Source organism: Urocitellus parryii, chromosome 6, assembly GCF_045843805.1.
Source record: "Urocitellus parryii isolate mUroPar1 chromosome 6, mUroPar1.hap1, whole genome shotgun sequence".
NCBI lineage: Eukaryota > Metazoa > Chordata > Mammalia > Rodentia > Sciuridae > Urocitellus > Urocitellus parryii.
The window spans coordinates 168,500,121-168,512,643 of NC_135536.1; the positions used below are offsets into that span (position 1 = coordinate 168,500,121).

Below are 12,523 nucleotides of genomic sequence, written 5' to 3' on the forward strand. Positions count from 1 at the left end.
AAAACATAGCCAAAGGGTCCTGGAGGTGCGAATGTAGAGAGAAAGATAAAATACATAAATTTAGATGATTTAGGTCCATTTTTATAAGACATTTTGTCTCTACTATTAAGATGCTGAATTTAATGTCTGGGCACCAGGAACGCTGTGGAATCTTTTGAAGACCAGGCAAAAATCAAATACAAAAACAAAAAAATGTTTTGTTCTGCAGGATCTACTAGCCCTTTCCAGTTCCCTTCTCACCTGTTCTGATCTATGTCCTCATTTTTATTCGACAGACACCTGCCTGTGCCACTATGATCTCATCCAGTGACTTTGCATCTGCATCCTGGGAGCTCATGGTCCAAGTTCACAATCCAAATGAAAAGGAGCCAAGAGACATCACACTGAGAGTGTCCGGAGACCTGCATGTCGGGGGTGTGATGCTCAAGTTGGTAGAAAAGATCAGTAAGTTCCTCTTTCTCGATGGTTTCTGTGTAGTAGAAATGCTCTTTGCTACATCACTGCTGCATAGTTGGTCTAGGTTGCCGGATCATGTAATTTCTTCTGGTCATTCATCTCACAGTTGCCTGTAGAGCACGGCCCTCTTCCTTGTTCCCCAATCTCTTCCAGGACAGAAAGAAATAATGGGTCCTGCAGGAACCTCAAACAAAATCTACCACCTTTGTGAAAACTTGAGTCTTTGGTGACAAACTCATGTTCCCAAATAGGTAGAGTGCTATACTTCCACATGGACAAAGTCCTTGCCACCGGTGATGTCTAAGATGATTTTAGGTGACATGGCATTAAACCACTGTATCAGTTCTCTGTTAATACTTGATTGATCAATGATAAAGTGCATTTGGTGCCGATGTGTCTTTTCACACTGTGTTAATCAGCCTTCTGTCACTGTGACAAAATACCTGAGGCAATCAACTTTAAAAAGGCAAGGTTTATTTTGGCTTGTGATTTCAGATGTTTTAGTTCACAGCCAGTAGGCTCCATTACTTTGGGTCTGGGGTAAGTCCAAACATTATGGCAGGAGCATGTGGTAGAGGTTACCTCTTGGTGGCTAGGAAGTGTGTGTGTGTGGGGGGGGAGAACAAGCAGGAAAAATAAACCCTTCAAAGGCATGCCTCCAGTGATCTGCTTCCTACAACTAGACCACCTTCTAAATTTTCCACCACCTCCCAGTACTGTCACCAGCTGGGGACAGACCTTCAACATGTGAGTTTTTGGGGGACATTTCAGACTCAAACTATAAAAACATTTCTCTATCATCTGCTACTGTACTTGTTCAAACAGAGAAAGTGAAGTCTCTTGGGTGAGAGTCTTCACATCAGGAGGTCACCATGTCAACATTATTAGGCCTAAAATTTGATGACATTCTATTTCCTTTGTTTATGAAAAGACTTTGGTAATAGCTTCCCTATTTATGCTAATGAGATAAAGCCTTTTTAAGGAAATTGACTGAAATGTGGAAAAGTACATTTATCATAAGGATATGATTCAATGAATTTTCAGTCATGTAACTAATCACCCAGATTAATAGACCATGACCTGTTTCCTAATCTGTTCCCTGACCCACGCCCCAAATCTGATTTCTCCTAGTTGTTAGTCTACTAAGGGTCACTACTATCCTGGCCTCTAACATCACAGGAACAATTTTGCTTGTTTTTGAACTTCATATAAATGTAATTATACAGGATATACTCTTACACATCTTTCACCCGACATTGTGTCTGAGATATTCACTCATGTTATTTCATTTTCCTGCTATATAATATTTTTCCTGCTATATAATATTTCATTGTGTGAATCTGCCTCAGATCTCAAGGAAAGAGAGAGAGAGAGAGACAGGGAGAGAGAAAGAGAGAGAATGAAAAAAACACTTGCTCAAGGAAGGGGATAAGGACTAGTTATGTCCTTCCCAGACCTGGCCCCAGTGACCCACGTTCTCAACCTAGAATCAGCTGTGAAACCTTCAATAGATTAATCCATTGATGAGATCAGAGCTCCCAGGATCCAATCACTTGCCCAAATCCCCACCTCTAAACACTGCTATGGTGGGGTCCAAGCCTTTAGCATAAAATCTATGGAGACACTTCCTATCCATACAAAAACACTAGCAACCCTGTATTTAGCAGAAAGAATGGTTGAATATTGACTACAAGGTTGATGAAGGAATTCACCTTTAAGCCAGTGTTGAAGGAGAGGAAAGATTCAATATCAGTGCTAACGTTGAGAGGGAGAAAGCATGCAACTCTGATTTTGGTGTAGATGTTTTGAAAATGGGACTGTGGTGCTACTAGAAGACTAGGCCATTATTGAGAGAGGGAAATGTCAGCTTTACTGCACTTCTGTGTGGACTTTGGGGGCTGTTGATATTCCCTTGTGATCCGGAGTGTAAGGATCCGGATCCATCCATTTCCTGTTTTTTGTTTTTGTTTTTGTTTTTTTTTCTTTTTTGGTACCACAAATTGAACCCAGGGGTGCTTAACCTCTGAGCCACATCCCCAGCCCTTTTCTTTCTTTTTTTTTTTTTTTTTTTATTTTTGAAGCAGGGTCTCAGTAACTTGCTTAGGGCCTCACTATATTGCTGAGACTGGGCTTTGAACTAGCAATCCTCCTGCTCAGCCTACCGAGCGGCTGGGATTACAGGCATGCGCTGCTGCACCCAGAATAAGGATCTATTTCTGTGAGAGAAATAAGATGCATTAAACAAAGGCACATGCTCTTGGCCTTCCAGAAAGGACAGTGGCACAGAGGGATTTTAGGAAAAATAACTTCATCATTCCTCAAGAACGAAAATGTCATGCTTCTGCTCTTCCTGCTACTTAAATGTAAATGATGGGAGGGTTCATTCATTGTTTTCTCCCTGTCAGGCCTTGGTGACTGTAGAGAAGCCAAGGATTGTTGAGCCTTGAGCTATAAAAAGAGATGGGGAGCCAAAGAGGGTTGTTCATTCCAGGTTTTACACACAGTGAAATGGATTCCTGGGGAGTCTGAACCCTCCAGAGCTCCTTCTACTTCTCCTCATTTTGCCTAATTGTGTCTTCCATCTCTGTAGACATAGCTCAAGACTGGTCAGACTTTGCTCTTTGGTGGGAACAGAAACATTGCTGGCTTCTGAAAACCCACTGGACCCTGGACAAATGTGGGGTTCAGGCAGATGCCAAGCTTCTCTTCACCCCCCAGCACAAAATGCTGCGCCTTCGGCTGCCTAACATGAAGACGGTGAGGTTGCGAGTCAGCTTCTCGGCTGTGGTGTTTAAGGCTGTCAGTGACATCTGCAAAAGCCTGAGTGAGTACCCCAGGGGCCCCTGTGCCCTTTAGACGCTAGTGTTTGCTGCTTTCTGCATACCCTGAATGGCTGATTAGAAAACACCCGCTTTTAGGGGCTGGGGATGTGGCTCAAGCGGTAGCGCGCTCGCCTGGCATGCGTGCGGCCCGGGTTCAATCCTCAGCACCACATACCAACAAAGATGTTGTGTCCGCCGAGAACTAAAAAATAAATATTAAAATTCTCTCTCTCTCTCTCTAAAAAAAAAAAAAAGAAAACACCCTCTTTATTGGGAAGTACACCGCAAAGTCCAGATACTGCAGCCATCGCAGTGCAGTTAAACCAAATAGAACATCCTTGACCCACATCAGATTCATTTCCATACAGCTTAAAACTGTTTCAAAAAGACATTTGTAGGGTTGGGGTTGTGGCTCAGTGGTAGAGTGCTCACCTGGCATGTGTTGAGGCACTGGGTTCAATCCTTAGCACCATCTAAAAATAAATAAATAAAATAAAGGTATTGTGTGCATCTACAACTAAAAAAAAAAAATTTTTTAAAGACATTTGTAAAGTAAAAAGGAAAAGAAGAGTTGAGAGACTCTCATGAAGTTCAAAGGGCAATCAATAGAGTAGAGGTAAGGGACCAGGTCAGGGAGGAGAGAACAAAAAGGGGGAATACTGGGAAGTGATATTGGTCCAGTTTTGTTGTTATGTTTGCATGTGTTTGCATCTCATTTGCATGTGAAAATATGTAACAGTAAACCCCACCATTATGTACAATAAGAATGCGCCAATAAAAAATAGGGGAAAAAGATAAATAAATAAATCAGTTAAATCTAGGGAGCAAAAACTAAAGACCTTCATAGATAGAAGAGACAAACCACGAAGATTGTTCTGCAAATTCATTTCTTCAAACTATGCTCAAATCATTATTAAAGAAACCCCCCCCCAAAGAGTTTCTGTTAAACCCTTCATCACTGAAAGAGCTGATGTATCTTCACTTCTTCTTCTGCTGCTGCTGCTGCTGTCTCCATTACTTCACTAACACCTGACTCCAGCAAATAGCTGTGTTCACACAATTTACCAGTGAGATTTATTTTAAGCAGAAAAGTACACTAATTGTGAATGGAAGCCTAATTCCTTATGGATCTGTGTCCCAAAGTAAAACACTCATAGAGACAACACTGTTTAACCCATTTCTTCTTTTTGAGATTCCATAAAAGGAGGAAAACTGGGTCTATGAAGGTGCTCTCCTTTTATATTTTTTTGAAGTGTTTATTTTTGATAGTGTTCATATCAAAGAAGTTTGATACTAAGACCAAAAATCAGTTCTTGAACACCCAATACATAATATATCATTGAGGAATCTGTCTCCTCCATTCAACTGTGAACAGCATCATTCAACAAATGTTTACTGAGCACTTACTATGTGACAGGCAGCGTGTTGAGCGCTGGGGAGACATCAGTGATAAAGATTGCTAGGTTTCCTGCCCTCTAGGTGCTTGCATCCTAGCAGGCAGAGGCAGATAATAGCCAATAAGTGTCATAAGAAAATAATAGAGGATGTTTTAAAAGGGACGACGATGTAGAGAAAAGAGGGGAAGGGTCAGTAGGATTAGGAATGCCAGTGCTGCACAGGGAGGGCCAGTACAATAGCACGAGGGCAGAAAGCACTTCATGAGCCAGGTGCAGTGGCACACACCTGTAATTCCTGTGACTCTAAGGCTGAGGCAGGAGGATCTTGAGTTCGAAGCCAGCCTCAGCAACTTAGCAAGACCCTATCTTAAAGAGGGATGGGGATGTAGCTCAGTGTTTTAGTGCCCCAGTACAGTAAAACCCAGGAGGCAAGGAAGGAAGTTGGCATTTCCATTCATTGTCTTTTTATATCTGATCAACTGAAGCTAAATCCATTTAGGTTGTATAAGGTCCCCCCCACCCCCACCGCCCCGTGTGTGTCAGTCGGGGGCTGTGGAGGGAGAACACAGATCATGGACTTGGAGATAGAGGTGTTGCTATTGATTTTTGTTTAATGCTTGCACCTTTAGCCAGGCTTTTTGGTTCATCTCTAGGCGTGTGCATAAATCATGCATTCTGAGTGGCCGCAGGTGTGCTTTGCAACCTGTCAGTCAGACATCCCGGGCCAGTGGGGAGAGAATCAATTTGCACTGCTGGGCTCCACTTTGGTACTAAGCAGTGTGTGAACTGATTGAACTAGAGAATCTAACAGGAGCCAGTGCACTGACACCCAGGAATGCTGCCCAGGGACCCTCGGTCATCACATCCCTTGGCTTGTTCCTGGTGTTATAGCCACTCATTGTGGTAATGGTTATTGGCAATTCTGATCAGCAATATAATGCACATATTGGGTGAATGGCAGGGAAGGGGGCTTATCTTAGTCTGGGATCTATGGAAGCAGACCCCCGAGGAGAGAAGTCAAGTATAAACAGTTTCTTAGCAGATGTTATCAGTAAACACCAGGTGTGGGTGGGGAAGTGAGATTGGAAATATCAAACCATCAAACCTCAGCTGTGGGCCACTGGGGACCTCAGGCAGTTCAGCCGCAGCCTCGGGGCTTACCACCTTAGGGACAATGTACTTGTGCACCACTGAGGGATGATTTTGGAGAGCATTGCGTGCCCTGCTGGCCTCCAGAGCAAGCCCTCAGGCAGAGACACAAAGGCTCTGGAAGCAGTGAAATGGCCAGCGCCCAGAAGAGGTGGCAAGGTGTGAAAAGACCTGCTGGACAGTGTATGAGATGAAGGTTTTAGGGGTTTGGGGTCCACAAAGAAAAAAGGAGATGGGCCCTTGTTTTTTTTTTTTTTTTTTTAAGACAAAAACAAAACAGAGGGAGGCAGGGAAAAGTTGGTGGCAAATGGAAATCACAACAGTGGTACAACGCTAGTAGTGGTTGAGGCTGGCAGTGAAGTGTAGGGAGGAGGATATTATGCTATTTCCTTTGCTTTGAATGTATTTGAAGTATTTTCATAATAAATTAAAAAGCAAACTAGAAATTGTATTAGACTGAATCTTCCTCCACTATTGACCCACAGACACACACAGTTTAGAGAGTCTAAAGACAACTATTCCCCTTTTATGTCTTTAAAAGTGATTCAACTTAGTTCTGTTTACTTCCCGGGGATTTCTGGAGACGTGGTGTTAAATGCAGAAAATGGCTCTGAGTCTCGAAATGCTCTTTATCCTATTTATTTTTCTTCTTTTTTAAAAAAAAATTATTATTTATTATTTTATTTTAGATATTAGAAGATCAGAAGAACTTTCCTTGTTAAAGCCTTCTGGTGACTTTTTTAAGAAAAAGAAAAAGAAAGATAAAAATAATAAGGAGCCCATCATTGAAGATATTCTCAACCTGGAGAGTTCTCCAACAGGGTCACCAGGTAAGTAAGATTTGTTTTAATTTGTGAATGTAGTTGAAAACCAAAGAGGGAAAATAGGCCTCTCTCTTCCCCTCAAAGGAGGAATAAAATTTTAGGATCAATGAGATAAGGAAGAGCTACCTAGTGAAGTTTGGAAATAACAAAATTTTATTTCAGACCTTTTTGTTTTCAGCAGATAAGCTTAATAATTCATTGTTGTAATTGCAAATCTTGTGTTTCTGAGAATGGAAAATTTTGGTAGATGTCCATAAACCAGGGATACGGGGATAAAATAATATTTAAAAAGGAGATACTTTGGATTACTCAAATATACTTTTCTCTTCCTGATTCTATTTTAGTGCAATTCTTTCCTGAATTCAAGTTCTCATTGGGAATGAGGGGAAATTTCTCCAGGTAAAAATTCTGGAGAGGTATCATAATTTTCTTTTTATATCAAAATAATCAAGTTTCTAGCATGCTTGCAATATTGAGGGCTTTCTTGTGCAGTATATTGCAATGCAAAGAATAAAAGAGGTCTGTGTACCTTATGCAAACTTGAGCCAGATAATTAACTTGCTGTATTCTTAAAATTGGGCAAGCACTGCTATGTGATTCAGGAGTACCTGAAACATATTTTGTACCTGCACTCTGTGAGGTCCCCAGTTCTCTAATAGCGTCGAGGCTTCTGTTGAAATAAGAGAGCTTTGAATTAGAAAAATGGTCCCCAACATTTTTTATTTGAGGAAACTTTTAAATCTTTGAGTTTCCCAGAAACTGAATATACAGTAGACAAGGTCTTGGTCTGTCTATAACTGATCTCCTAACCATCATAACTCCTCTGATCATTCTAAATGATATAAACATTGAAAGTCAAATTTCATTTTAGTGTAAGGAATGGGAGTACTTCTTTTTTCTAAAAATTCCCACCTGAATCTCTCATGAGATCCATCTTCCTCTTGCTTTGCAGGAAGTCCAGGCTTATACAGTAAGACCATGACTCCTACCTATGACCCCATCAGTGGGACTCCGGCATCCTCCACCATAACTTGGTTCACTGACAGCCCTTTAACAGAACAGAACTGCAACATCCTCGCATTCAGCCAGCCACCCCCGTCACCAGAGGCACTTGCTGATATGTACCAGCCTCGGTCTCTGATTGATAAAGCCAAGCTTAACGCAGGGTAAGGACGTGACTTCTATTTTGCTTCTCTCTTAGTGAGAGAGTTGTCCCGGAGATCAGGGAGTGTTTAAGTTTGAAGTTAAGAGTCCTGGGAATTGTGCTTTAGTAGTTGACTTAAGCAGCAAAAAAAGGCATAAATGCAGCCTGTGGTCATTTCCGTACCTTTCAACTGTAATCAAATCTGTGTGTTTGGGTAACTCAATGGATTGATGTATGTAAATATAATTCTCTTCTGCTCCAGGTGTGCAAAAGATGCTTTATGGAATGTTTGTGAGTAGTTTATGAGTATGTTGGTTTTCATGAACCAGTTGGGGAGATCCAAGGTGGTCCACCTGGCTCACGTTGTCCCTGTAGGCCTTCTAAGGGCAAGTCCAGGGCCTCTGTTTGAAATGTTCTCAGAAAATACCCCCTCATGGTTTCTCAAACCACCATTTCTTTCATTTTCCATTGCCCACCAAACAGAGTCAACCTTTTTAACAGCAGTCACTCTCCGTAAGACCTGACTCCCATGGGTGTCTCTGTGTCCTACTGTGACCTCCTGTCCCTCCTTCATGGGGGGACTGTTTCTGTCACTGCTCCACCTCCTGTCTCTACTCCTCAGTCTCTGAAGGCTCAACCATAGGCCTCTTCCTGAGTATCACTAATCCAGGTTGATCAGTCACTTCCCTGACATACCTTACTCCACTATCACCTTGTTCCTTTATTATAAGTCTTGATCACCGCCCCCCACCCCCCAACCCAGCCAAAGATTGTCATCTCCTTTAGAAAGGAGATTATATCTTGATTATTCTTGCTATTCCACAAGGAGTAATAGAATAGGAGTTCAGGCCACTTCTGTTCAGTGGTATTCAGTGATGCTCAACCCCACAGCATTTTGTTACCAACTTTTAGTCTCCATCCCTCTACCCCTCCCCATTACCCAGCTTTTATTTTTCAACTTGAAAATGAGATCATCAGTACAAGAACCACAAGCCACATAGAAATATTTAAAATCTAAATTTGGGGTAAATTAATTAAAATTAAAATGAGGCATTAACCTCATTTAATGCTCAGCAGCCACAGATGGCTAAAAGTGAATACATTGGACAGCACGAATATGAATATTTCCCTCATTGCAGAAAGCATTAGACAGTAAGATAGGCCTAGCTTTGGAGTGAACTACCTGGTACCGAGGCAGTTGGGACAGACTGCCATGCTGGCTCCACCACGTGACTGCGACTTTGAATAGAACGCCTAACGTCACCAAGACTCAGTTTCCAGGCAGGTGCCATGATATACGCCTGTAATCCCAGTGGCTCAGGAGGCTGAGGCAGGAATATCACGAGTTCAAAGCCAGCCTCAGCAAAAAAAAAAAAAAAAAAAACAAGTCACTGAGCAACTCAGTGAGACCCTGTCCCTGTCTCTAAATAAAATAAAAAATACAAAATAGGGCTGGGGATGTGGCTCAGGGTCGATTGCCCCTGAGTTCAATCCTCAGTATCCAAAAAAAAAAAAAAGAAAAGACTCAGTTTCCACATCTATAAAACTGAGATAGATAATAAAAACTGCCTTTTTCCTTCAATGGATTACTTTAGAGTGTTAATGAGAATGAGAGAGAAAAAAAAAATATATGTATATATATATGTATATATAAAACTGCATTTTAAAGTGTTTTAAGGTGACATATATTTAGATGTCATATATACCTCATCTTTACATATACATGTCATGTGTGTGTCATATGTATATAAATGCATATAGTGTATGTCATATATACATATCTATCACCTTAAAACACTCTCAGATAAAATGTAATTATAAGCTATTATTATATGCTTACTAGTTTTTTGCAATGTTCTTATTCTGCCTCTCTTCAAGGGTGTATTATGTGTGTGTGTGTGTGTGTGTGTGTATACTAGTATAATATATAACATAATATAATAAGTACATATGTAAAATTGACTGGCTTTTATAACCCCTCCTGTTGTTTTCTAGTTGGCTAGATTCTTCACGCTCCCTTATGGAACAAGGAATCCAAGAGGATGAGCAACTGCAGTTACGATTTAAATACTACACTTTCTTTGATTTAAATCCTAAAGTAAGAAAACTTTTCGCAAGAAAATATAAAACTTTTCTCTCTGTGTCCCCCCCTCCTCTCTCTCGCTCTCTCTGGCTCTCTCTCTCTCTGAATGCATGGAAGTGTAAAACTGAGTCATTTCATTATTAAAATTAGGGCCGATTTGTGGGGTCTCTTGATCTCAGCAGGGTTAGACTGACACACATATACTGGTTTCTTAGTTTTCAGCTCTTGGTTTCTCCAGGGCAGGTCAGCTGTCCCTGGGTTAACAGGAGTCTCCTGGGATCTTTATGGACTACCACAGTGGCCCCTGCCCCCTGCATTCACAGGAACGAAGGGATAAGAGCAAATGTTTCCCAGCACTGGAGTCCTGATGCCACAGGAAGGAAAGGAGCTGTCAGAGGCCAGGGTCAAGGGCAGGTTCCCATGCATGTCAGAACCACGAGGTGCTGCACACAGGACTGCAGCGCTAAGAAGTCTCTGAGAGAAAGTGTCATCTCTACGAAAACTCTAGCTGGCCACCCCCTCACTCTCAGTACACACCTCCCCCCTGAAATGTATTAGGACACGGAATCAGGCAGGAAATAAGTGCTTTGAAATTCTGCCCTTTCTGTGCTCCAGATGAGCCATTTGTGGGGCTGTGAGTCAGCCACTAAATGGCAGAAAATGTAAGCTGGGTGACAGGTCCTCTGAGTGCACAGCATAAGTACATCTGTTTCTCCTTCCTTCTTGCTTCTTGCTCTTTTCCTGTCTCTATGGATTTACCTCTTCTGGATAGTTCCTGTAAGTGAAATTGCATGATATTTGTCCTTTTACGTCTGATTTCATTCAAGGTTCATCCATGTTGTATCATGTATCAGAATTTCGTTACTTTTTAAGGGGGAATAATATTCCATGTGTGCATATATCTGCTTATCCATTGACAGGCACTCAGGTTGCTTCCTTTTTTTTGGCTATTGTGGATGGTGCTGCTGTTGACATTGGTATACAAGTATCTGTTTGAGTACCTGCTTTCACTCTTTTGGGGTAGATCCCTAGGAGTGGAATTGCTGAATCATATTCTGTATTTAACTCTCTAAATACCACCAAACTGTTTTCCATGGAGGCTGCACCATTTTACTGCACAAGGGTTCCAATTTCCCCACATCCTCACTAATGCTAGTTCTTATCTTGTAGATTAGAGCCATCATAGTGGGTGTGAGAGGTATCTCATGTGGTTTTGTATATTTAATCTTTAGTCCATCTATCATTTATATTTTTGGATGGTGCAAAGCACCATTTTTAAAAAATACTTTTTTCTTTTTAGTTGTCAATGGACCTTCATTTTATTTATTTACATGTGGTGCTGAGGATGGAACCCAGTGCCTCACACATGCTAGGCAAGTGCTCTGCCACTGAGCCAGAATCCCAGCCTCTAAAGTATATTTTTTTGTTTTGGGTTTTTGTTCTCCAAATAACTGGGCATTCTCAACATGAATGGTATTGAATTATTCCCTTCTCTACTTGCATACAATGTCACTTTTGTTTTACATTAAATATGGATACATAGATCTATCTCCAGATATCACCCTAGCATATACTTTGTCACTATGCTGATGCTATACTATATTAATTGTTTTAAGATCTGGGAGGACAAATGCCTCCCCCAATATTGTCCTTCTTTTTCAAAATTTTATTGGCAATACTTGAACATCGTATCTTCCAGCTTAACTGAGAATCAGCTTAAAGTTTCATTAAAAATTCCCGTCAGAGTTCACTGATCAGCTTGGGCTCCCTCTTCATCACAGTACTTACAGTGTAAACTATTTTTGTTGTCTGTTTTTACTACCCATAGAAAAATAATAGAGAGATGGGAAATAATGGAATCTAAGACAGGCTATTTTGGCTCTTTGAAGAAGCTCTGGAAAATATTTAGAGAAAATTAAGTTCTGAGTTCAGGACCAAAATGAGCAGGAGCAATGGAAAGACAGAACTGCTCTTCTCAGTTACCTGAACTAAGGTTTAGTGCATCTGATTCACAGAGAATGGATTCAGTTATTCCAGAATTTTTGTATTGTAGAATATGAAAAAAAGTCTTTATATATACATATACACACACATCTGTTTATTTCTCTAGTATGATGCTGTCCGAATAAACCAACTCTATGAACAAGCCAGGTGGGCTATTCTCTTAGAAGAAATTGACTGCACAGAAGAAGAAATGCTGATCTTTGCAGCACTACAGGTAGAGATCTTGGGTTCTCATAACTGGAAAGAAACTAGGTTTCTTCTGCTTAAAGCTTCCCATTCTTTATACTATGTGTTTCTTTTGCTTTTTTTTTTTTTTTTTTTTTTTTTTGGTGCTAGGGATTGAAACCAGGGGTGGTGCTTTACCACAGAGAAATGTGCCCAGCTTTTTTTTATTTTTTACTTTGAAACAGGGCCTCACTAAGTTGCAGAGGCTGGCCTCAACCTCCCGAGTCACTGGGATTACAGGTGTGCACCACCATGCCTAGCATTGTTTGTTTCTTTGGTGAAAGAAATAAAAATGAGGAGAGTCAATTTAAATTTAAGATGTTCCTCATAGTCCACATATACGCACATCCTATGTAAAGCATTCATCTTGCAAATCTGATCTCTCCTCTACCACCCAGTCCCATCAGTGATGGGAAAGA

The 12,523-nt window shown here is 41.0% G+C and overlaps 1 protein-coding gene across 1 annotated transcript in view; it reads left to right on the plus strand.

Annotated features, from left to right (window-relative positions):
• Window positions 1–293: 293 nt before the first annotated feature.
• Window positions 294–12,523, plus strand: part of Fermt1 (FERM domain containing kindlin 1) — a 31,290-nt gene continuing 19,060 nt past the window's right edge. The window contains exons 1-6 of the mRNA XM_026385827.2: window positions 294–444; window positions 3,047–3,280; window positions 6,514–6,654; window positions 7,601–7,814; window positions 9,788–9,890; window positions 11,986–12,093. Of these exons, the coding sequence (XP_026241612.2) occupies window positions 294–444; window positions 3,047–3,280; window positions 6,514–6,654; window positions 7,601–7,814; window positions 9,788–9,890; window positions 11,986–12,093 (951 nt within the window). The remainder of the gene's footprint in view (window positions 445–3,046; window positions 3,281–6,513; window positions 6,655–7,600; window positions 7,815–9,787; window positions 9,891–11,985; window positions 12,094–12,523) is intronic.